Source organism: Pongo abelii, chromosome 21 (genome assembly GCF_028885655.2).
Source record: "Pongo abelii isolate AG06213 chromosome 21, NHGRI_mPonAbe1-v2.0_pri, whole genome shotgun sequence".
Taxonomy (NCBI): Eukaryota; Metazoa; Chordata; class Mammalia; order Primates; family Hominidae; genus Pongo; species Pongo abelii.
Window position 1 is genome coordinate 32,404,378 of NC_072006.2, and position 26,890 is coordinate 32,431,267.

General features: G+C 42.7%; 1 protein-coding gene across 5 annotated transcripts in view; it reads right to left on the reverse strand.

The window, feature by feature from the left end:
- PTPRA (protein tyrosine phosphatase receptor type A) overlaps positions 1 to 26,890 on the reverse strand; it is a 167,720-nt gene that overhangs the window by 17,631 nt on the left and 123,199 nt on the right. For all 5 annotated transcript variants that reach the window (XM_054542099.2, XM_009233422.3, XM_063720600.1 and 2 more), the window contains 4 exons: positions 13,796 to 13,886; positions 11,517 to 11,593; positions 3,314 to 3,350; positions 1,288 to 1,385 (listed from right to left, as the gene is read on the reverse strand). In XM_054542099.2, coding sequence (XP_054398074.1) covers positions 1,288 to 1,385; positions 3,314 to 3,350; positions 11,517 to 11,593; positions 13,796 to 13,886 — 303 coding nt within the window. The remainder of the gene's footprint in view (positions 1 to 1,287; positions 1,386 to 3,313; positions 3,351 to 11,516; positions 11,594 to 13,795; positions 13,887 to 26,890) is intronic.

Consider the following 26,890-nt stretch of genomic DNA (forward strand, 5'->3'; position numbering starts at 1 on the left):
CTCCTAAGTTATACACAGCCCTAGCCCCATACTTCTCAATGTTTCCCACCCACACTCCCTTGGTTCAGGGCGAATCTGAAGCCATCTTACCTACAAAATCTGCACTTTCACAACATTTCAGGTCATGCTCTAGGAGAAAGCCTGTTTGAACCCCTCGAACCAGCAGCCTGCTATGAGGGGGCCACCAGAGTGGACTGATGCAGACTGTAAACCTGCCATGAGAGGCCTAGAGCTTTTTCTGTTGCCTGAGCTTTGGATAGCTTCCAAGAGCAAGAGGTTTGGTTGGAGGAAACTAACCTAAAGCCCAGCCCTAGCACTGTCTTCCCATACCACTGTGGAGTTGTTGATCACGACACCCGATACCCTAGGATCAAGGTGACTCAAGGGCCATCCTTGAGAAAGACGGTAACAAATAGGTATTCCTCTCTGGGGCTCGACCCCAGGACCCAGAATTGGCTCTGGCTGTGGCCCAGTGATGGAGCTGGTTAGGCCAGGCATGCACTTGGTAGCCACAAAAGGAAAAGGCCCAGTTAGGAGGCTGCCTCCAGGATCAGGCCAAGGCCTCAAATTCCCTTTGGCTTGCAGGGTCTCAGTTCATAAAGCTCCCTCTGCTGATCCAGGATATACCAAAGGCCTCAGCAGGTGGGGCAGAAAACCAGGGAAATAAGGGACTAGAGAAACCAGGGGAAAAAAGCCCCTCTGTGGGCCGGGCGCGGTGGCTCACACCTATAATCCCAGCATTTTGGGAGGCCGAGGCGGGTGGATCACGAGGTCAGGAGATCGAGACCATCCTGCCTAACACAGTGAAACCCCGTCTCTACTAAAAAAATACAAAAAATTAGCTGGACGTGGTGACGGGCGGTACTCGGGAGGCTGAGGCAGGAGAATGGCGTGAACCCGGGAGGCGGAGCTTGCAGTGACCCGGGATGGCACCACTGCCCTTCAGCTTGGGCGACAGAGCAAGACTCCGTCTCAAAAAACAAAACAACAACAAAAAAACCCCTCTGAGGCTTTTCCTTAGCTGATGGCCCAAGTCAGTCTCTTTCAGGCTGCTCTGGAACCAGGGTGAGTTGTTTGACTACCAAATACAGGGAATGTGCTCTAGGCACACACCTGAGGTTCATATCTGGGGCTTCCAGGCCATAGCAAAGTCTGATAGACTTCAGCCTGTGTCTTTCTGGATGAACTACTGGTACAGCACCCACAAAGGGTAGACAGCCAGGCTTGAACTCAGAGCTTATATGCAGAGTGATCCCTCTGCTGTTCACACCCAATTTCTCCACTTACCTCCTTTCTCTCCTTCAGGTTGGTAACCATGACGATGGTGGCTGTGTTTTGTTCCCAGATCATCCGCCAGAAATCATTCACCGTTTCTTCTTTTGGTCCTAAAGTAGCCAACAGCAAAAATGAAGAGAATATACACCAAGAAAAAAGATGCTGGGAGGCTGGGAACATCCATTCCTGACTTTTGGAAGCTTGTGCCCAAATGTCCCCAGCTAAATATCTAACCCATGTATCCATCCACCCCGTTACTAATTGAGTATTTTCCATGTTTCTACCATGTATGTGCCAGGCACTGCACTAGGATGGGGCTGGGTGGAAGGCTGTCAAAATATAAACAGAACACGAATGATGTCTCCCAAGGATATTACAGTTGGGAATTAGAAATCATGACTGCTCACAGAATACCTACATTATGGACCTGACAGTGAGCTAAGTGCTTCATATGGCATTTACTCCTTCCTATTATGCTCTGAGGTGGGTGTCATCAGCCCCAGAAAGGTTGGATGACTTGTTCAGGCTAGAATTCAAAATTTACCTCCCATATAACCTTTTTCGGAAAGTCACTAGAAAATTCTAAACAAAAATGAGAGGCAAACAGATGAAAATAAATGAGATCCAACACAGCAGAGAGGCTAATGGAATTCCCAGGGTACTGGTCTTAGAATGATAACTCTGCCAGAGGATAGAGAGCAACCAATCCACAGTGCAACCGAAGAAAGAAGATTCTAGAAGGATCCCAAGATAAAAAAATTAAACCTCATGTATCTAAAGGTACTGACAGAAGATATATACTTCTGGTAAAGAGTTTGGGAGGAAAATCAGTGGTAGGTATATAAAAAACACAATGACTAAAAAAAAAGGGGGAAAAAACTATACAAAAAATAACATAATACTGTGTGTTTCGGCTGTGAATATTTGTAAACTCATAATAATAATAAATATTACCTTAACCCCAAATTGTGATTTGACTCTTCTGGGAGAGTAGGGAGGATACGTGGGTACACGTCTGTCTGACTGAGGGGGAGGTGCTCTGTAAGGGGATCAGATGATGTCATCTACCATAAGAAGCCAACAGATAAAAATGGTTGCCCCAGGGGCATTAGACTAAAAAAGTGAAAAGAAAAGGGAGGAGAACTGTTTTTATAAATCTTGTAGTCCCTAAAGACTCTTTTTCTTGAGACAAAGTCTCACTCTGTCACCCAGGCTGGAGTACAGCAGTGTGATCTCAGCTCACTGCAACCTCCAGCTCCCGGGTTCAAGTGATTCTTGTGCCTCAGCCTCCCAAGTAGCTGGGATCACAGGTGCGTGCCACCACTCCTGGCTAATTTTTAGTAGAAGTGGGGTTTCACTATGTTGCCCAGGCTCATCTTGAACTCCTGGGCTCAAACGATCCACCTGTCTTGGCCTCCCAAAGTGTTAGGATTACAGGCATGAGCCACCCTGCCCAGCCTCAATTACTTTTTAATGCTGCAAACATCCAGATATTTTTGCTAGGGTTCAGAGTGAAGACAGTTGTTAGAACAGCAGGCCTGGAGATGTGTGTAGAATACATAAAGGACATGGTGCTGGGTCCCTGATCTGAGAGTTCCTAGACCAACTATCTGTGAATAATGGTGAGGCTCAGGCCCATGAGCTGGGGGAGAACCAGCCTGGACCCTGTGAGGTGGCTGATCCTCTCTGGAAACTGATTCCTAATTCGAACTCTGAGCAGCCTGGCTGGAACCTAAGGTTAACTAGGCCCAAGGACAGACGGCCTCATTATGACTGTGTTTTGTGTATACAGCCTTTTCCAGTCTTTTTAATATACATATACAAAAAGACTTCTTTTAATGGATCCCTGGATACTAAGTCATCAAGATGAAGGCTGGATTACAATTCTTTACAAGATGGATTACAATTCTTTTAGGTGGTAAAAATTACAGAAAAGCTACAGCATTCTGGTTAATCCACTCAGCATTTGGGAGAAAAAACCCAAACCCATTATGTGATCATGGTTAAATCTAAAAGTAAAAAGCTGTCATTACTTTACCTTGTGCAGCAATGAATTTGTTCTTTTCTTGGTAGCCCTGGGGTGTGGGGAAGGAAAGAAAAAGAAAGAGAAAACCAAAAATGAATAGAAATGAAATTCTCCAGTCTGACTCCAACCAGTTAACAAAACCTGAAAAGGTGCAGGTACTTAACAAGGATTTCCAGTCTAGATATTCACAAGGGATTAGCTTTAGAGCTACGAATGAGAGATTACAAAACTCAAACAGTCTAGGTAGTCTTCTCAAATTGAATTATTAATAAATTCTAGAATAAGAAATCTAGGCCAGGTGTGGTAGCTCACACCTGTAATCCCAGAACTTTGGGAGGCTGAGGTGGGCAGATCATCTGAGGTTAAGAGTGCGAGAGCATGGGGCCAACATGGTGAAACCCCATCTCTACTAAAATACAAAAATTAGCTGGGCGTGGTGGTGCACTCCTGTAATTCCAGCTACTAGGGTGGCTGAGGCAAGAGAATTGCTTGAACCTGGGAGGTGGAGGTTGCACTGAGCCAAGATTGCGTCACTGCACTCCAGCCTTGGTGACAGAGCAAGACTCCATCTCCAAAAAAAAAAAAAAAAAAAAAGAAAGAAAAAAGAAAAAAGAAATCCAAATACTGACTCCTAGATTAGACCATGTTTCTGATGCTTTATCAGCAGCTAACAATGTAGATTTCAGTGTTAACAGGTTAAGAACCCACCAGGGGAAAAGCATATGTGGTAGTTCCAGGGATGAAGCTGGGTTCACTCTGGGAAAGACAACAGGTTATTTTCTCAAAGATGCTTTACCCAGGTGCAAAATCTTTCTGGGAATAGCCTGTGAGTGTGGTGAAGTAGCTCCCAGTGTTCAGCAAGAGGTTTCTCCATCACAGGCAGTAGGAGACAAGAGCAAGGGAGCCTGGGGTGCCACTTAACAGATAAGGAGCCTCAGAAAAACTAACAACTGGCCGCAGCTTTCTTTTTCAGTCTTTATTGCTCTAGTTATACATCTTTTCAACGTCATTGTTTAAATGTATGTTCAATTCAGAAGTTCTAGGTAAGAGAAAGCCACTTGATTTAAGGATTGTGAATCACCCATTTCCTTTCTCAGACAGCAACAAGGTGAGTAACAAGGGAGGCAGCTTCAGGGATGGGATACCATGTCACACCAACACCAGGGTGGCAATGTGAAGTACAAGGCTGCAAGGCAATGGCCAAATATAAGAAGGGGCCTAAATCTGAGGAGCCACTTTCTTTTTTTTTTTTTTTTTGAGACGGAGTCTTGCTCTGTCACCCAGGCTGGAGTGCAGTGGTGCGATCTTGGCTCACGGCAACCTCTCACTCCCGGGTTCAAGTGATTCTCCTGCCTCAGCTTCCCAAGGAGCTGGGATCACAAGCATGAGCCATCATGGCCGGCTAATTTTTGTATGTTTACAACAATTAGAGACAGGGTTTCACCATGTTGGCCAGGCTGCTCTCAAATTCCTGACCTCAGATGATCCGCCCACCTTGGCCTCCCAAAGTACTGGGATTACAGGTGTGAGCCACCGTGCCTGGTCTGAGGAGCCACTTTCAATTTCAGTTCAAACAAGGGCAGGGCAGGGTTGCTGCCCAACACAGAAGGAGAAAGCTTTAGGCCTCAGAGATGGATATGTTTAGCCAGCAACAAAAGACTTGTTAAAGTTTTCACTGAGAAGAGCAATTTAAGTTTCAACAAATGTTTTTATTTATTAGAGAATGGAAATGGAAATAGCCTTAATTCTGGATGTTAAATTCTGCTTATATTACTAAACTTATAACTAAAACTGAGAAGTCCTTATGAATATGTTAAGCGCATCATATTCCTGCTCCATGAGGAGGCACTGCTAAATTCTCATTGCAGCACGTGGGCCCTGAACAGCCTGAACACCTGGTTGGAAGGCCCAGCCCCAAAATGCTTCCTGCCCCATCTTACCAGGAGTGCGCCATATGCCTTCCTGAAAACATGCCTGTACAGTGATGTGGCGGCACTGCTTAACTAATACAGAGTAATGAGAATGAGGCAAAGCCATTGATCTTGTGTTCTGTTCAAGGGAAAGATGAAATGTGGCTCCCTGGCTCCTGAGATGTCTCTAGATTCTGAAAGCTGAATCTCAGTGGGCTCTAGGTGGTAGCTACATTCCTACCAGTAAAAAGAAACACGTCTAAAGATCCTATATATTCTAGGCTGGGCGCGGTGGCTCATGCCTCTAATCCCAACACTTTGGGAGGCCGAGGTGGGCAGATCACCTGAGGTAGGGAGTTTGAGGCCAGCATGACCAACATGGAGAAACCCCATCTCTACTAAAAATACAAAATTAGCAGGTGTGGTGGTGCATGCCTGTAATCTCAGCTACTCGGGAGGCTGAGGCAGGAGAATTGCTTGAACCCCAGATGCAGACGTTGCAGTGAGATCACGCCATTGCACTTCAGCCTGGGCAACAAGAGTGAAATTCCGTCTCAAAAAAAAAATAAAAAATCCTATATATTCTTAGACATCTAAAAATGAGTAAGGAAACTGGTTTCTCCTAAGGTTCTAGGCTGGAAGCCCACCTGCCAACTGTGCCACTGCCTCTGTTTCATCTCCTCCTGTGAACAGTGTTAGGTTAGCTGACCTATGTGTTTCCCAAACTACAGACCCCACTTTCCTAGGCCTTTCACCACTACTCCATGGTGCCTAGTTCCCTTCAAGATCCATGTGTGTGGTCTTAGTTCTCTATGAAAAAAGTTAAGTGATGGCCAGGGGGGTGAGAATGGAGATTAATTGTATTTAGACACTGAAGTTCTTTTTGAGGTCAGCAATGTGTTCTAAAACTAAGGGGGCAACAGCTAGAGTGTAAGGTTCTTCTTTTGAGGGGATGACAATGTTCTAAAACTGGTGATGGGCTGCATTTATCTGTGAATATACTTAAAAAAACACTGAATTATAAACTCTGGGTGAAATACATGGTATTTGAATTACACCTCAATAAAGTTGTTAGAAAATGTTCTAAGACATTTACGGTGATGGCTGCATAACTTGGTAAACTTACCAAAAAATCCCTGAATTCTCACTTAAAATGGGTGAATTTTATATATATATTATACCTCAATAATGTTAGGGGAAAAAAGGGTTTGATAAGTGTTAACTAGCAGCCCACAAAAAGGATGCAACAAACGGCCTCTGAATTTGCTTCAGCAAAGGATGCTGCCCTACACACTAAGTCCAAAGAAAATCTGTTCCTTTTTCCCACTGATCTCTAATCTGCACATAACCCTCTTCACTGCCAAACGCTTCCTGAGCCATGCTTTACTCTTCGCCTTCTCAGATACTCTCTTCTCTTGGTGTCTCCTTCCATCTCACCCATGGGCACCTGTTCAATGTGCCTGGCAGGGGCTGTGGGTCCAAGGGCTCTGTTCTTTGCCCACTCTTTTATTACTTCCAAGTCCACAGCTCTAGATATGACCAACTTGTATGCTGGATACACCTACATGGATATATCACCCTCTACTGTCTCATATATAAATCAACCACCAATTCCTGCTAAATTCTACCTCTACGTAGTTTTCACTTTGTTGCCGCTTCCTTGTCAACCCTCATCATTTGTGACCTACCTGCTATTGCAATAGCCCCCAACTGGCCCCTCCTAAATCCATGTTGTACATGATAGCCCCAGTGATCAATATGTAAATGTGGCCACACTACTCCTTGCCTTGAACACTTTTCAATGGTACCCCACGGCCTAGATAAATTCATCAAAACCCCTCAGCTGTACTGAAAACTGGCAGACACTATAAGGTGGTTCACTTAGTACCCACTCCTGCTCCCTTCTAGCTTGACTATTTACAGCTAAATTTCCCAGACTCCCTAGCAGCTCAGCAATCCACGAGACCTAGCTTCTTCCTAGCAGATGCTCCCACACAAGACTTGGGGTAGAAATGAGCAACATGAGATAACGACTGTGCTAGAAATCTGGTCTTTGGGCAAGCACGGTAGTAGAAGCATCCAGTTCTTCTGCAGCACTGTGCAGAGGTTTCACTACGACAGTCACATGCTGCATACATCTATAGCTGCTCTGCTCTTTGCTGAGCAGCATCTGAGCTTGGCTCACTGGCCCTTCCACAGGTTTTGCTAAGGTACCCAGTATCTTATAATAAACCCCTTTCTGCTTAAAAGAGTGGATGAAAAGTACACTCTATAGTCTGCAAGTAAGAACTCCAGTGGACACACTTGACATCCACTACCTTTCAAGATCAAGTCTCATCTCCCACCACTTCCCATCTTATACCTTATAACTTAAGACTGCTGTTTCTAGTCTCTGTGACTTTGCTTATGTTTCTCCTTTGCTTTGAAGTTTCTGCCCAACTTTCTTCTCCTGAACTCTGACTCACTCTTCAATAATGAGCTCTACTGGGTTAACAGGCTGGGCTGAATGTTTTTTCTCTGAACTCCACAGAACCTGGCGATACCTCCTTTGCACAGGTAGCACATTACAGGAAACAACCTAACTACCTGTGTAGTATACGAGGGATTACATCTTACCTCTGTAACCTTTAAGCCTACCCACAGTGCTTGGCACACAGCAGGTGCTCAAAAAATGTTGACTGAGTTTAATAAACTGTGAAATCCAAATCTTTAATCCCTGCTTCAAACTTATGGTTAACCACAGGTTTTTCCCTGCTTTTGTTCCTTCACTGAATTCATAAGTTCCCCCATTTAGCCCTCTTCATCTAAACTCTGCCTACTAATAACTGTCTAATAACCATCAAGGCATTATGGAATGCCCTAGTGTAAGCTCTAAATAAACATGGTCAAGGGATAAGGCTGTTTCTTTCTACTGTGCCATTACCATGAAGAGATCCCCATCTCAGCTGCTTAACAGCCTTAACATACAATTAATTTTTGTCAGTTTTCACCTTCAATGTGGGAAGGGACCAAACTGGTTACGGTGGCAGATGCTGCTGGTTACTAACTCAAATCCATTCCTCCCTTTCTTCTTTGCCATTAGAGCCACAATTTTGTTTGGACACTAACCTTTCACTGGCTTGGAAGGTGCCCATTCCCTAGGCTCAGAGGGGTAAATCATGATCATTCTCAATGTCCTAGCCAGTGATTAGAGAGGAATGTGAATATGTGATCTAACCCTGGCCTGCTGGTCCTGAGGACAGGGTGGTGGGGAGGATTCCGTGAAAAGCCTTGCTCCCTAATAGAGAGAAAAGCATAGGCAGATATGTTCCTCTTCTGTGCTGGATGCTGTGTTTATAAGGAATGCTTGGGACTGCTGCAGCCATCTTGTGACCATGAGACTGTTGACAGGGCTAAGGATAACTGAGTAGGAAGATGGAAGCACCTGGGTTTGTAAGTATGTCACTGACCCATGGAATCAGCCAACTCAAGAACTGGTCTCCATTTGCTTTCATAGTATATGAGACAAATAAATGTTCCCAGCTGGGCACGGTGGCTCACGCCTGTAATCCCAGCACTTTGGGAGGCAGAGACAGGTGGATCACTTGAGGCTCAGAGTTCAAGACCAGCCTGGCCAACATAGCGAAACACCGTCTCTACTAAAAATACAAAAAATTAGCTGGGCATGGTGGCATATGTCTGTAATCCTGGCTACTCGGGAGGCTAAGGCATGAGAATCGCTTGAGCCCGGGAGGCAGAGGTCGTAGTAAGCCAAGATCATACCAGTGTAATCCAGCCTGGGTGTCAGGGTGAGACTGTCTCTAGAAAAAAAAAATGTTCCCATCTAGACAACTTTTAGTTGAGTATTCTCTTACCCACAGCTGGACACACTAACTGATCTTGCTCTACTCTTCTGCATAACATTGAAGTCAACCTATTCCACCTAATCTCTTCATCATGATCCTCGATGTAAGTTCTAGGAATTCCTGCTGATTACTAGCCTTTCTCCATTTTCCTTATCGACTACAACAATTATTTGTCTAGTCAGGGTTCCTTTCCTTAAAACTACAAACATGTAACCATTAATGTTAAACATACATACAGGAACTTCAGCAAATTCACTCCAGTGAGAATGCCCGGACTGCCCCATTTTTGAAGTCCATCTAATAGCCTATTTTTTGGACACAACCTCCTGTTCTTTCACTTTCTCAAGATCTCCAGTTCCTCAATCCTACCACCTTAGGAATAGTTGTTTATTCCGAACAACTTCCTAACGCTTTTCTTTTCTACTGAAACTGAAGCCCTTGGCTGACTACTTGAAGCAGCCACTGACCTTCCCTTTTGTCTGAGTACCACATGTTCTCTGCATTTACCACCAATCCCAGGGTGCAGATGAAGAAAAAAAAAGAAAAAAAAAAAATCACACAACTCAGCACCCCCCACCCCCATCAATGACATCCCACTAGACATGCCCTTTGCTTTCTCTCTTTGGTATCCTTTTCTCAGGGACCTCAGAAGCTGTTCTAAACTTTTGTAGCTCTCATGTCACAGTCCCATCCCATCTGTTCAGTAGACAACCATGAGAACACAGGTGAGTTGCCTCAACTTGCTTTACCCACACCTACGAGTCGTCTCTATCCATTCTGTCCTCTCCTTTATCTTCACTCTCAGAGGAAGAAACAGCCCTTCTTATGTTCACACTAATCTCTCCATCAGTGTCCTTTTTTTTTCTTGTGGTAAAATACAACATAAAATTTATGATTTTAGCCATTTTGACTCTTTTCTTTTTTTTGAGACAGTCTCGCCCTGTCGCCCAGGCTGGAGTGCAGTGGCACCATCTCGGCTCACTGCAACCTCTGCCTCCCGGGTTCAAGCAATTCTCTGCCTCAATCTCCCAAGTAGCTGGGATTACAGGCACCTGCCACCACGCCCGGCTAATTTTTGTATTTATTTATTTATTTATTTTTTAGTAGAGATGGGGTTTCACCATCTTAGCCAGGCTGGTCTCAAACTTCTGACCTCAAGTGATCCACCCGCCTCGGCCTCCCAAAGTGCTGAGATTACAGGTGTGAGCCACCGTGCCTGGCTGATTTTAGCCATTTTAAGTGTACAGTTCTGTAGCATTAAGTATATTCACACTGTCGTGCAACCATCACCACCATCCGTCTACAGAACTTTTTCATCTTCCCCAGCTGAAACTCTGTACCCATTCCTCATTCCTCCCTCCCCCAGCAACCACTATTCTACTTTCTGGCCCTATGAATTTGACTACTCTACATATGTATATATAGCCTATATTCTATATGTAGAATCATACAATACTTGTCGTTTTGTGACTGGCTTATTTCACTTAGCATGATGTCTTTCAGGTTCATCCATGTTGTAGCATGTATTAGAATTTCCTTCTTTTTAAAGGCTGAATAACATTCCACTGTATGCATGTACCACATTTAATTTATTCACTCATCCGTCAATGGACACTTGGAGTGCTTCCACCTGGCTTTTATGACTAATGCTGCTATAAACATGCAAGCGGAAATTTTATCCAGTCTTCTCATGCATCTTGCATCAGGAGTCAGACTTGCTTTTGCCAGCTTTCTCTCTCTCTTTTTTTCTGTTCAAATTCACTCTCTCTACAGGATGCTTCCCCCAAACCTATAAAACATATTCTTAACTCTTTATGTGTTTTTTCAGGCTACTGGCAAAGACAAAACCAACCAAACAAAAACTTCTATACACTGTATGAGTGTATAGAACTCTCATACAGATTGTTCTATAAACATTCTCTAAATCATCTTTAAAAACCTCCTCTTAGTATCAGCTCTTTCCTCAGGCCTTGGTTCACATATGGCTAACCAGATAGTCATATATATATATATATATATATATACACACACATACACATACACATACATACACACACACACACACACATATATACATACACACACATATATAATATAGCTGGTGTCATGTCAGGTATTCTTGTCCTGTTCTCCCTTATTTTTACTGTTGAGGGCAAGGCCTACTTTTGTTTGTAATTAGAATCAGCTCAATAAAGGATTCACTGACTCTTACCACAAAATACATATTTAGACACAGATTTCTACATGGGAAACCTTAGGGAATGATGACAGGGTAAATATAGAAAATGATTAAAACTATTTGACTGACCTTAAAAAAAAATTCAGTCACTTAAAAAAACCAGACTTGTCAGGGAAAACATGAAATGACAAATATTTCTCCTAACACACAGCTGGGGAGGAGCCAAGAGATAGTGGCAATGATCAGGCAGGGAAGTGATGGGGAAAGCACCCGATCCTTACGTTGATGAATGAAGCATTGATGTAATCAGAATCTGGAACCCCTTCAACCGGTGTCAGGTGGACTCTAGAGTGGTCATCTAGGAAACAAACCAACAATATTTCAGTAAAATCAAAATTTATTTCTCACAGAACCTGATACAACCAGGACAGTTGAGACATCTGTGCCTATGTGCACAGACTCACGCTTGTATAAAGATGCCACTCCAACAATATAACTCCAACAGTATAACAGCAAAAAATTGGGAATACCTTAAGTATCATTAGGGGACTAGTTAAATAAATTAAGATACATCTACAATGTGGAATACTAAGTAGCTGAGAAAAAAGAAAGTTTCTTGACAGATGAACTGACAATATATACTATTAAAAGAGAGAAATGTGTACAGTATACCAATCATATTAAAAAATATGTTATGTATTATATATACACATACCCACACCCACACACATACACACATCCCCCTCCTCCAACATATGCACATAAATAAGAAGACAAGGCCGAGCATGGTGGGTCACGCCTATAATCCCAGCACTTCAGGAGGCAGAGGCGGTGCATCACTTGAGGTCAGGAGTTCCAGACCAGCCTGGCCAACATGGTGAAACTCTGTCTCTACTAAAAATACAAAATTAGCTGGGTGTGGTGGCATGTCCCGGTAGGTAGTCCCAGCTACTTGGGAGGCTGAGGCAGGAAAATGGCTTGAACCCAGGAGGTAGAGCCTGCAGTGAGCCAAGATCGTGCCACTGCACTCCAGCCTGGGTGACAGAGTGAGAAAGAAAAAAAAGACAAAAGTATCTGTAAATGCATAGTGTAGTGGTCCTAATTTTTTGGTTCCATACTTCACTTATAAAAATGTGAGCAGGCATCTCTAATATATGCTCATTTATTGATAAATTATGCACATATGCTAATGTATGATGTACTCTGAAATATAAAATTTTTAGGGTCTGGGTGTGGTGGCTCATGCACGTAATCCCAATTCTTTGGGAGGTCAAAGTGGGAGGATTGCTTGAGGCCAAGAGTTTGAGACCAGGCTGGGCAACACAGCAAGACCCTGTGTCTAAAAAATAATCAGCCAGGCATGGTAGATGCACCTGTAGTTCTAGTTACTCAGCAGGCTGTGGCAGGAGGATTACTTGAGCCCAGGAATTTGAGGATACATATCTATGATCACATCATTGCACCCCAGCTAGGGTGGCCCTGTCTCTAAAAAAATAAATGAAATAAAAAATTTAAAAGGATGAATTTTTAAAAAGCAAATATACTGGCTGGGCTCACTGGCTCATGCTTGTAATCCCAACACTTTGGGAGACCAAAACAGGATAACTGTTTGAGGCCAGGAGTTTGAGATCAGCCAAGGCAACACAGCAAGACCATCTCTACAAAAAATAAAAAAGAAAAAACATTTTCACAGGTTCTGAGGATTAGGAATTTTTTTTTTTTTGGAAAAGCAAATATAAAAATCAAGTGAGGTTCAAACATCTTCCTCTCATATCTCATTAAATTATGCATATCCCATTCTGGATACCAATGGACTAGAAAAATGTCTGTTAGCTTATGGATCAACTGATTAGCAATGGCTAACTCTGGGAAGGGTTTATACAGAGAACTCGGCATTAGAATTTCTTTCAATGAATACCACAAAAAACCATCTCTACCACCACCATCACCCCCTGCTTCCTGCCTGATCCTAGTGAAGCTGTTCTCCAGGACCTCCTAGAAACTTTAGGCCTGACACAAAAATCCTCCTGGATCATCCTAATTAATTGACTCTGAGTATGTGGGATCCATAAAGGCTCTTTCAGCCCAAAGTCTTCAACCTACTCTTATTTATTTATTTTATTTATTATTATTTATTTCACTTATTTTATTTTTTTGAGACAGGGTCTTGCCCTGTCACCCAGGCTAGAATGCAGCGACACGATCTTGGGTCACTGCAACCTCTGCCCCCCTGGGCTCAAAGGATCCTCCTACCTCAGCCTCCTGAGTAGCTGGGACGACAGACACACACCACCATGCCTGGCTAATTTTTTAAGGTTTTTGTAGAGATGAGGTCTCACTATATTGCCCAGGCTAGTTTCAAACTCCTGGGCTCAAGTGATTCTCCCACCTTGGCCTTCCAAAGTTCTGGGATTACAGGTATGAGCGACTGAGTCCTGCCATGAACGCACTCTTGTTATTCATCCTGCTGTGCCCAATTGCAAGATTCTTTCCATCTTCAGAAAATCCCTCCAGAGATGTAATTTCAGGTTACATCCCAAGAAACACTAAAGACACTCACAAGGCAAGATGTTTACATATCGATTTTTTTCCTTGTTTTCCTCCTTGGAAGCAGCCTCACAGGTGGCCTGGATAGGACATGCAGGGAGAGCCTGAAAGGTTAAGAGAAATTAGAGGAATTATTAGCAGGGATAAATATCAAACACGCAAACTGCTGCACCAAACCCCGACCTGGTAGCATGTTCTACCTTTTCCTGGGGGGAAAGACATGGGCCCAGGTGAATACCTGCAGCCTAACACAGAGAATGTCCCTCTCCCCCTAAACAGCCACAAGCTCCTTAGAGTTCAACAACACAAGAATCCTCAGGGGGCAGAATGCCCTTTCTATTATGTAAGTATAGCATGCTCTTTACATGATTACTATATGGTTAGGAGCCTGTTGTTATGATGCTGGGCCAAAATGGCCTACCCTTGTAAACTGGAATGGGGACATACCTGAAGGAATGGAACATTTATCCTCATGCTAATTACCACCACACAAAGAAGACATGCATCTCAGAGTGAACCACACAGGAAGGTTATGGATGGCCAGCTGATTTAATCTCTTTCTAGGGATGTAAGGGGGCATGGCACCCCAGCCTCTAGCATCATGTGGCAAGGAAGCAAGGACTGGTGGGTGGGTGGGAGGGCATTCATATAGATGCAGCAGTTAAGAAGCAGAAGATTTGGGTGAGGTGACATTAAATTTGCAGCAGTTTTGGAGCAAATGTAAATTAGTGCAGGGAGGTTATCACACAATGATCTGACATGAGACAGTCTGTGTTTATATGAACTTGAGCACATCTGTTAAAATTTCTAGGTCCAGTTTCCTCATCTGTAAAATTGGGGCCGGGTGCGGTGGCTCATGCCTGTAATCCCAGCACTTTGGGAGGCTGAGGCGGTGGATCACCTCAGGTCAGGAGTTTGAGACCAGCCTGGCTAACAAGGCAAAACCCTGTCTCTACTAAAAAGACAACAATTAGCTGGGCATGGTGGTGCACACCTGTAACCCCAGCTACTCAGGAGGCTGAGGCAGGAGAATTGCTTGAACCCGGGAGGCAGAGGTTGCAGTGAGCCGAGAACACGCCATTGTACTCTAGCCTAGGTGACAGAGCGAGACTCCATCTCAAAAATAAATAATAAATAAATACATAAAATTGGAACAGCAACATCTGCCACATAAGGAAATAATCTCATGTGTGGCAAAGAATAAGTATTCAAATAAATGAGTTTTATGAGAGTGGGAAGCTAAATTTTATTATTTGATCTGTCCTCCTCTTGTATGTTTCATATATTCAAAATTAAGGATGAAAAAAGGAGCTGGGTGTGGTGGCTCATGCCTGTAATCCCAGCACTTTGGGAGGTAGAGGTGGGAGGACTACTTGAGGCCAGAAATTTGAGACCAGCCTGGGCAACACAGCAAGACCTCATTTCTACATTAAAAAAAAAAAAAAAATTAGCCAGGTATGGTGGTGCATGCCTGTAGTCCCAGCTACTCAGAAGGCTGAGGTGGGAGGAACACTTCAGCCCAGGAGTTCAAGGCCATGATTACACCACTGCACTCCAGCCTGAGTGACACAGTGAAACTCTGACACTATAAAAACAAACAAGAAAGCAAAAAGGGAGGCAGTTTAAAATTCCAGCACTAATTCCGAGTAAGTGACTTGGAAATACATTTTATGAGCCTTAAAAAAACTTTTTGAAAATACTTTTTGGCCTAGCAACTTCAATTTTGAGAACATACGCTAAGGAAATAAAAATCTTTATGTCCTAATTATTTACTTCATCATTATTTAGAATGACCCAAAACTGAGAACAACCATAGTATTCAGCAGCAGAGGAACAATTCATGCATTACTTTTCATTCATTCTTTCAACAAATATATATTTTGTACCTACCAGGCACTGGGCTAGGTACAGAGCAAAGAGTGGGGAATCAAATGTAAGTGCAGTTCTCGCCCTCAAGGACAATATAAACTTGTAGGTGAAAAGCAGACATTAAACAAATGAAACAAGTACATATATAATTATATACCATGATGAATGCAATCAAAGAACAGAATGCTACTAGAGATGAATTATCAGAAAGCACCAAATCTGGATTACAGGTGGGTCTCTCTGAGGAAGGATGAGTATAGAAAATAGTATTCCAGACACAGAGAACAGCATCTGCGGTAACCCAGAGGTGGGAGAAGGCTTGGTTGTGTGAGGAACTGAAAATCAGTGCAGGTATCACGCAGAAGGTGAGGTTGATGGGAATGGCAGGAGGAAGTAGGAAGAGATGAACCTGGCAAAGTCAGGTCATCCATTTCCAGGTAGGTCCTTGAATAGGGAGTTCAAATTTTATGTTAAGTGCATGAGGAAATCATTGAAGGTTTTAAAAGTGTGATCCATTTTCCATGTTAAAGAATTACTTGTTATTATATGGAAAATAGACTAGAGAGGGGCAAGAAGAGAAGCATGGAAAAATGATGATACAAGGAAATGGATGCATTTGAGACATATTCTGGAATTAGAATTACTACATTTGGGCCAAGCGCAGTGGCTCACGCCTGTAATCCCAGCACTTTGAGAGGCCGAGGCGGGTGAATCACTTGAGGTCTGGTGTTCGAGACCAGCTGACCAACATGGTGAAACCCCATCTCTACTAAAAATACAAAAAATTAGCCGGGTATGGTGGCACATGCCTGTAACCCCAGCTACTTGGGAGGCTGAGGTAGGAGAATTGCTTGAACCCGGGAGATGGAGGTTGCAGTGAGCCAAGACTGCGCCATTGGACTCCAGCCTGGGCAGAAAGAGCAAAACTCCGTCTCAAAAAAAAAAAAAAAAAAAAAAAAAATTACTACATTTGGAGATGGAATGAAGGCAAAGTGGACTGGGAAGAGCAAGAGGCAGAAATGAAGAATGAAGGTTTCTGTCTTTGATAATAATTAAAAAAAAGATTGAATAAAGGAAATGCCAACCCAAAGGGAACCAATTTTTGTCAGATGGAAGCAAGAGTTTTTTGTTTTGTTTTTTTTTGAGACAGGGTCTCGCTCTGTCACCCAGGCTGGAGTGCAGTGGCGCCATCATAGCTCATTGCAGCCTTGAACTCCTGGGCTGGAGGTATCCTACTGCCTCAGCCTCCTGAGTAACTGGGACTACAGGCACAGCACCACCATGCCTGGCTAATTTTTTAATTTTTATTTTTGTAGAGGTGGATCTTGCTATGTTGCCCAGGCTGGGAAGCAAGAGCTTTAAGAAAGGAGCAAATATATTTACTGGAAACCAGCATGACAATGACAGGATAAATTAAAGTGAAAGACCCAAAGACAGGGAAATTAGGACCTCAAAATCCATCTGCCCTCACTTACTCAAGAGATTTCCTTTCAGATTAAAACCCTGGAGGTCCTGCATGTTATTTTACTAACAGAGGCAATTACCCCTGACCCTATGCTGTGAATACATAAAAGGAAGAAAAGTTTCCTGGGCTGGACTCTTACACACACAGTAGAGACCATTATTTTAGATCGGAATTTCTCAATTCACCCACAGTTTGCATTCTCTTCCTTCACATAGATTTCCACAGGTTTCCACCCAAGTACAGGGCAGGATGAGATGTCAGTTTTTTAAGCCCTGATGGCTAATCCAGAGGCACTACTTTTCCTGTGCATCCCTTCTCTAAAATGTAGAACAGACGTAGGGACAGCAAGACTCTTGAAAACAGTCTTCAATACGAAAATGTCAGGAATAACGAAGACTACATCTCACAGCCCTATCAGCATCCCTAGCTCCCTCAGTCATGATAAAGAAAAACTAGGTCTCCAGGTGGACTAAGGCTCCTAAAAAGAGTCAGGAAGAAACATGAGCCACTGTTTAACAAGAGAGAAGAAAGGGCTTGCCCTGGAGAACACAGCACTAGATGCAAAGGTTCAGAATGAAGAGCCTACGTCAGGGATGAAAACAAGGTGAATCCTACTCCTTTTGGTTTCTACTCTGAAAAACCTAGCTCACAGAGCTAGGAAGGAGCAGCTAGAGCAGAAGTCTATAAAATGTTAAACTCTCTAGAAACACTAGGTGGCATCGAAGACCGTTTCATCTCGTTTAAGCCTTAACTGGAACCAAGGCTAAGCACCCATTCATTTTTTAAAGACATGTCAGTTAAAAAGAAATTTTTTTCAAATTTGTTATTTATTTTTTAAAAAGTATCCATCACATAATTTAACTTAGAAGCTCTCTTTGTGCTCCTCTCCTTATATCCTCTTCCTTCCCCTCTCACTGGTAAACCTGAAGTTTTATAATTATCATTACATTCCTTTATTTGTATCTCATATTTTTTGCATCCAAAACAATGTATTATTATTGCTAGTCCAGTTTTTGAGGAAAATGGAATCGTGATTAAGTGGTGAGCTGCTTTTTTCTTTGGCTCAACATTACGTTCCTAAGATTCATCCTGGATGTTTGCTTACTTCAGCTACTTTGTGGTGCTCCATTGGAGACCGTGTTAAAATTTACTTATCCATTCTACTACTGATGAATATTTGGGTTGTTTACAGTTAAAGGTCCTGCTTTGAGACAAATTTTTGTATCTTTCTTGTGCATATGTGCAAGAATTTCAGGTACAGGTATCTTTAACCTTACCAGATAAGGCCAAATTGTTTTTCAAAGAAGTTGTACTAATTTATACTCCCACCAGCAATGTAGTGTTCCAGTTCTGTATCCTTATCAACATTTGCTACTGTCAGACTTTGTATTAACTGATTTACATTTCTCTGATTATTAATGAGGTTCATCATCTTTCCATAGCATACTGGTCAAAAGAGTTTCCTCTTCCGTGAAGTACCTAGTCAAGTGTTTTTCCCGTTGTCCTACTGGATTACTATTATTTTCAAAATGGAGTCTTGTTCTGTCACCCAGACTGGAGTGCAGTGGCGTGATCTCGGCTCACCGCAGCCTCCACCTCCTGTGTTCAAGCAGTTCTCCTTCCTCAGCCTCCCCCGTAGCTGGGATTACAGGCACCCGCCACCACATCTGGCTAATTTTTTTTGTATTTTTTGTAGAGACAGGGGTCTCACCATGTTGGCCAGGCTGGTCTCGAACTCCTGACCTTGTGATCCGCCTACCTCAGCCTCCCAAAGTGCTGGGATTACAGGCACGAACCACTGCGCCCAGCCTACTTATTTTCTCAACAATTTGTAGAAGTTCTTTATATATTCTGGATACTCTTCCTTTATTAGTTACCTGTGTTATCTTTTACCAAGGTTGTGGCCTTCCCTTTCATCTTCTTTATGGTATCATTTACGAACAGAGGTTTTGCATTTTCATGTAAATTCATCAATCTTCCCTTTTATCAACATTTTAAGTCTTAAGAAATCCTTTCCTACTGTGAGATTAGAAGTATATTTTACTACATTATGATCTCTACATTTTATCATTTTTGTCCTTTAAATTTCAGTGTCTACAGCAACTGGAATTGGTTTTTGTGTTGGGTATGTGACAAGCATTCAATTTCATTTATTCCCACAGGGTTACCAATGGTCCCAGGCACTATTTATTGTAAAGACCATCTTTTCCCCACCCAAACTGCAAGAGCATTTCTGTCATAGATAGGTTTCCACTTACACATGGATCTGCTTCTGGGCTCTTTATTTCATTCCATTGGTCGATCTGTCTATCCCAGTGCCAACACAGAACTGTCTTAATTACTAAAATTTTATAATCTCTTTATATCTGGTAAGGCAGGTCTCCTCACCTTGTTCTTCTTCTTCAGGAATGTCTTGGCTATTCTTGAATCTTTTCTCCTCCATATAAATTTTAGAATCAGCTTGTCAAGTTCCACAAAAAAACCTGTTGGGATTTTTATTGGAATTGCATTGAATCTATACATCTTGGGGGAGAATTGACATCTTTACAAAATTGAGCCTCCTAATCCATTGATCCTACCTCTTCACTAATTTAAGCTATTTTCCTTTAATGTCTTCAAACATTTTAATAATTTTCTCTAAATTGTTAAATCCATTCCTAGGTACTTTACATTTGGATGCTATTGTAATTGGCACCTTTTAAAAAGTATTATTAGGTTTTCTGTTTGTGGCCTATGTATAGAAATGCATTAAATTTTTATGCTGCTTCTGTATCTAGCAACCTTGCTAAAATAACTTATTAATTCTATAATATGTCTGATGAATCTGTGGGTTTTTCTGAAGACAATATTTGGTCTGTGAAAAATTTATATTTTGTCCCTTCCTTTGCAATCCTTATACCTTTCTTTTCTTGCCTAGATCTCCAGTACAGGTCTGAATCTCATTCACTTTTAAGTTTGAATCTCCTTTCAATACTCTCACCCAATAGTCACCAGTGCCTGAACACTAGAGTGACAGGAAATCTACTACCTTCCAAGGTAGGTCTTGGAACAGTTCTGTTTAAAATGACCCAACACCCAGACACACAATTTCTTTTGCATTTCCCTAGTACTAAGCAATGTAAAACCCAGATGTCAGCGGGCATCTTTTCTGCCCCTTGCAAAGCCCAAACTCCCAACTCTCTGGACAGTGGAATTCCAAAGCCCTTGTCACAGTTCCTGCTAATTCCCATAGGACTTTGACTCTGATTCACTTATTTTGGGACAACTCACCAATGTAGAGGCGATTTCACCCATCTCAACTCAGATGTCACACTCAGTCCCATCACTAGATGACACACACATGCCTTCGTCACCTGGCAATCTAAGAGATGTGAGGTCCTGAGGAAGGTCACATCTCACACTGCACAGATTCTGACTATTTCACTGGCTTCACCTCTTTCCCTCTTTTCTTTCTCTCCTATCCCATTCCTCTCAGGAGCTAAGCCTTTTTTTTTTTTTTTCTTTTGAGACAGAGTCTCCCTCTGGTAGCCAGAAGGCTGGAGGGCAGTGCAGTGATGACTGTAGCTCACTGTAGCTCCTGTAGCTCTATAAAGTTAGTACTATACCTCACACTGTAGCCTCCAAGTGTTGGGCTCAAATGATTCTCCCACCTCAGCCCCCTGAATAGCTAGAACTACAGGCATGTGCCATCACGCCTGGCTAATTAAAAAAAATTTTTTTGTAGAGATAAGGTCTTGCTACATTGCCTAGGCTGGTCTTAAACTCCTGGCCTCAATTTGGGAAGCACTTTGGCTTCCCAAAGTGCTGGGAGATTACAGGCATGAACAACTGCACCCAGCCAGGAGCTAACGCAATTTTATCTTTTTGTTTCTTTTTAAACCTTGATAATGCCTTAAAGACCTCAATTTTCCCTGAAAATGGGGGCTTCTGAGTGGTTTTTCAAAGTATTTCTTTTGAATAAATTCAATGATTCCTAGAAAGACAAATGCTGGTGAACAAAAAAGCTCCAGCTTGTAATTAGGATGAAAGACACAGCCTAGAACTTCTAATCAGGTGGGCATTCACGGAAATGCTGCAGTCTCCTTTTAGCCTGTCACATATCTGAAAACAGCTGTCATCTCCTATGAGTGTTGTTCCTTTAGTTATTCACCCCCATGGTCCAGTTTCTCTCCAGAACAACATCCCATTTGGTGATATCCCCTTTTTATAGAGACCTGACCACAAGACTCCTGACACAGTTCAAACTAGGCATAGCAACTTCTTTATTCTAGATGTTATATATCCATCGAAGCAAACTAAGTCCATTAGATTTATTTCCCATATTTAAAAAAATCTGCTTTAAAAGTATTATAAAAAGAATATGCTTGTTTTAAGTCAAATAATTTAGTAGAAAACAAAGTTCCCTATTATGTCTCTCCTCTCTTCCAGCCCCCTTGTAGGCAGCCACTGTTGACAATTTGTAGTCTTTCAGACTTAGAAAAAAAAAAGCATTAACATACCCAAACACACACAGATATACATATTTTTGAAAACAAAAATGAAATTATCCCACATATGTTTTCTCACATAACAATATGACTTAGAGATCTATGTGAACACATTTATTTTAATGATAGTATAGAATATCATAATGGATATAAGAAATCATCTGGCCATTCTATTTGACAGATATTTGCTTTTTTATGTTCTTTGCTATTATAAATAATGCTGTCGTAAACATCCTTGCACAAATACATATTTGTACAATGAGGGTTTTTCTGTTAAGAATCTCAGAAGCTTGGTCAGAAAACTCAAACATTTAAATACTGATTGGTACTGCCAAAATCATCCCTTCAATGCAATACCAATTTAAACTCCCCCACCTGTAAGTCTCTGCAGCCCCATACTTTTGTCCACATTTGATATAAATCTTTTTAAATGTTCAAATCTGATAGGTCTAAAATAATGGTTAGCTTTAATCTGTATTTCCTTGATTACTAGATATAGTTGATCTTCTTTTCATATCTTTTATAGACCATCTGTATTTCTTCTGTAAATTGCCAATTTCTTGACTGGATTGTTTACCTTTTACTGACAGGTTTGTATATTCTGGAACATTCTTTGTCTACCTATGGCAAATAGATTCTCCCAGTTGGCCATTTTTTATGACATCATTTGTCACAAAGATGTTTCACATTTTAATATATTTACTATCTTTCAAACTTTTCCATTCTGGCATCTAAATCTTGTAAGTAGCTTAGAAAGGCCTTCTCCATCTGATGGTTATTACAAATATTATTCTATGACAGTAGACACAAATTGGTTTGTTTGCCCTATGTGTTATTTCTCCTCTTCCCTCCCAGGGCTGACTGATCCAAGCACAGTCATACCTGACTCATACTGAGCCAATCAGATTCTCTCCCACGATTTTGAAAACTAGGAAGAAGCAGGGGCTTCCCTAGAAGGGCCCCAAAGCCATCAAGGTCGGCTCTACCTGAGACTTGGTACTCCAACTTACCTTCTGATTCTGCCAGCTCCTCCAGTGTCTTCCCAAATCAATAGTTCTGTTTGTTTTTGCTTAATTTAGTTGAGTTGACTTCTCTTGCTTTTAACTAGAGGACCTTAACTGATTTAGCAATTACTATCAGAGTGGGTTGTAGTTGAGAGACTGCTAGGGGAAACGTGGGTGATGTTACTGGGTTCAGATGGAAGGAAAGAAACTGACAACCAATTGCCAGGATGGGAAAGAGCAAGCTGCTCACAGTTCATAGCTGCACAACTACTATTTTAGTTATTGCTTGCAATTACCTGTGATGTGTTCAAGCTGGTGGTAAAGGAGTAGGGGTGTCCCAATTAAAAGGAGAGGGGAAATGTTGAAACCAAGGAGTAGGATTACTTCTGACAATATTAGAGAACAAAACAAGAAATATCCCAGCTCCAATATCAAATGCTCACCTTGAAATGAAAACCCAAGACTCAGGGCCTTTACATTACTATATATGTATTTTGCTAAATGAAATGTTAAGATTTCCAAATTTTGCTAGTTGCTGAATTTTAATGCCACAGAATTCACATCTTTCCTGGGTTGCTCATGAGAAAGATAAGGCTTTAAGTGAGACAACAGAAATGATGATAAAAGAGAGGACCCAAAGAAAGCTAATTTCCAAAAATCTCTATTATGCTCTCTACTGCATCTTGCTGTCATGATGAAAACTGCCCCACAACCCAGCCTGCACTGCTCACACATTACCAGAATGCAAGCATAACATGACCTGAGGGTAAAATGCATAAGTAAGGTAGAAAAGTAAAATGCTGGCCAGGCACAGTAGCTCATGCCTGTAATCCCAGCACTCTGGGAGACCAAGGTGGGAGGACTGCTTGAGATCAGGAGTTCAAGACCAGCCTGGGCAACACAGCAAGACCCCCGTCTCTACAGGGGGGAAGAAAAGTAAAGAGCTAATAAATACCCAGAATAAACTACAGGAATTCACTGAGCTGGATCATTACAAATGATAGGAACAATTGTTGACATAGATTTTGGAGATGTTATAACAAGGAAGGGAGAGTATGACTTTTGGTTAAAGCCAAATTTCTTTTCTTTTTTGAGATGGAGTCTTGTTCTGTCCCCCAGGCTGGAGAGCAGTGGCGCAATCTTGGCTCACTGCAACCTCTGCCTCCCAGGTTCAAGCGATTCTCCTGCCTCAGCCTCCCGAGTAGCTGGGATTACAGGCACTCACCACCACACCCGGCTAATTTTTGTATTTTTAGTAGAGACAGGGTTTCAGCATGTTGGTCAGGCTGGTCTCAAACTCCTGACCTCAAGTGATCTGCCTGCCTCAGCCTCCCAAAGTTCTGGGATTACAGGCATGAGCCATTGGGCCCAGCCTGGATAAAGCCAAATTTCTAATTATGGTATGGTCAAAAGAACTTCTGCAGGTAGTGTAACAGCTCAGGTAACTGGCCATGGTTTTAATGTTGAGCTAGGCTCGCCAGTGGAAATCTGGGATGAATGCTGGATTTAGTGAGGTGATCATGAAAAGCCAGAAAAACCTGGGCACAAAGTAGAGGAGACCAGAGTGGCATATGGACTCTAAAGGCTCAGCCTTCTACTGACGCCTTCAGTATGCCCTTGATGGGATCCACAACACATGCCTTGCTGAGGCTATACACCGGCGAGGAAAGCACTGGAATCTTTCAGAAGTGCTTTCCTGGCTGTCCTCAGCAGAGTGAGATGCTAGTGGAAGGGACTGCTTCAAAATGGGATTCTTGATCTAAGTGGGCTAGAAAGACTGTTGGAGACCATGATCAGATGTTTATGGCTGTGAATAATTCATTGTGAAGCTCCCAGTAATGGAAATGGAAAGTAGCTTTCCAGGTCAGTTTAGGCAGCCTACTAGACTACCATGCTAGAGAGAAGGCCCCCTCATCCAACTCGTAGGCCTGGGTCATTTCAGACCCAGAACTCTTCAATAACGGGGAGGCCAGGCATCTGTAAGGAGGAACCCCGCCACAGCGCATTAACACACATATATTATAAACCTCCCTCCTCATCTTTTCTTAATAATCTGCAGATATTTACCATGGTAATTGTACTAGGTAAAGGGAAATGCATCTTTTGGGGTCCGCTAGGTTCTGGCCTTGAGGTAACTAATTGCTAGGAACTCAGAATGTCGCTAAGATATGCTAGTTAGAACGGAGACTTTGCAGGCCAGCTGATGGAAGGAATTTTGGCCTGAGGTGGCTTCACATTAGGACCTATTAATCTATCTAATCTATCTTGTCTGTCAGTCTGTCTGTCTGCCTGCCTGTCTGTCTGGGCCTCCAAAAGGGAGGGAAAGAAACTAGATGCTCCCGGCTCTGTGAAGTTGGCTAGACCTCCCTCTGTGCCACCTTGATTTTCAATAACATTGGCCATTAGGTGATGCCCAAAGACACACAGATTCCCTAGCTCACTGGATAAGAACCATCACAGAAAGAGCAAATGTAAGCTCCTAGAGCAGTGATCTCTTTAGCAAAAGGCGAAGTCTCCATGTGAACCGCGGGATCTTAAGTGCTACAGAAGACTTTGCAGATTTGCAGTTACTTTTCCAGACGTACTCTACTTTCTGCAGATTAACATATAACTCCTGGTACCTAGACTACTGCTGGGGGTAAGTGTGTGTTCTTTTTAAGTTGTGTGGACTACTTGAAGCAGTTTTGCTTGCTCATGGCAAGAGCAGCCTCAGTGATAAATCATCTTGACCTTTCTGTGTTGTGATCTGGTTCATCAAGATTTTGTCTGTTTCACAGGACATTACCTTGACAACTACGCTAATGACATCAATTTGAGACATGAAGAGCAGGAAGTTATGTATCTTAGATGTACATGTTAGACATAAAAATACAGTGGCCTGCCACCTCAGCCAAATTTTCTGAAAGTCAAAGGCCTGCAGCACGTCAGGGTATCTCCTCCAACATAAAAGACAACTTGTTGCCCCTTGCCCCACCACCCCTTTCCTGCTAACAAAGAGGAGCAATGCTTGCTGGGCCATTTTGAGTTCTGGAGACAGCAGATACTTTATCCTTGCATCCAACACTGATCTCTCAATTTAATCCATCTAATCCATCTGATCAATCAATCTACCTACCTACCTACCTACCTACCTACCTACCTAGAGACAAGATCTCGCTCTGTCACACAGGCTGCAGTGCAGTGGTGCAATCACAGCTCACTGCAGCCTCAAACTCCTAGGCTCAAGCAATACCCCACCTCAGCCTCCCCAGTAGCTGGAACCATGGGTGCACACCACCATGCCCAACTAATTTTTTGAAGAGGCAGGCTTTCGCCATGTTGCCCAGGCTGGTCTTGAGCTCCTGGTCTCAAATAAATCTGCCTGCCTCATCTCCCAAAGTGCTAGGATTAAAGGCATGAGCCACTGTGCCCAGCCTCTGACCAATTTATTGAGTGATCTGAAAAGAGAAGGTGCTCCTGCTGATCCAGGCCACAGAGAAATAAGCTCTGGTAGATTGTATGGAGCTCTAAAGTGTTTGTAGTAAGGTAAACAGAAGAATCGTAATGAAAAACCCTAAAATATGGATATAAGACCATGATCCTATTGGCAAGCATGCTCCTAGCCTAGTACTGGGCTCTAGGGTAGAGACTGTAAGCCTGATCACAGACAGGTATCCAAATGACTTCAACTCCCCATCGTAAACTAGGGGTTTTTTTGTTTGTTTTGTTTTTTTGAGACGGAGTTTTGCTCTTGTCGCCCAGGCTAGAGTGCAATGGCGTGGTCTCGGCTCAATGCAACCTCTGCCTCCCGGGTTCAAGCGATTCTCCTGCCTCAACCTCCGGAGTAGCTGGGATTACAGGCATTTGCCGCCACGCCTGGCTAATTTTTGTATTTTTAGTAGAGATGGGGTTTCACCATGTTGGCCAGGCTGGTCTTGAACTTCTGACCTCAGGTGATCCGCTCAACTCAGCCTCTCAAAGTGCAGAGATTACAGGCATGAGCCACCGGGCCGGTCTTGTAAACTAGGTATTATGAGATCCAATTAGCTATAGATTTGGACATGCCCAGCAGAATCCCATTATCAGCTGGAAGTGATCTCTATAAAATGCCTACCACACAACCCACTGCCGCAATAGATACTTCTGACTTCCTATTGACATCAACAGTTAACTGAAGAAGAAAAAGTCCGGCCTGGTATATAAACTGCTTGGTGAAACATGCTGGCCCATGCTGGGCTGGAAGTAGACTGCTATGGGGTATACTACTTAAGTGATGGCTTTGAATGTGTATAAAAGAGAAATTC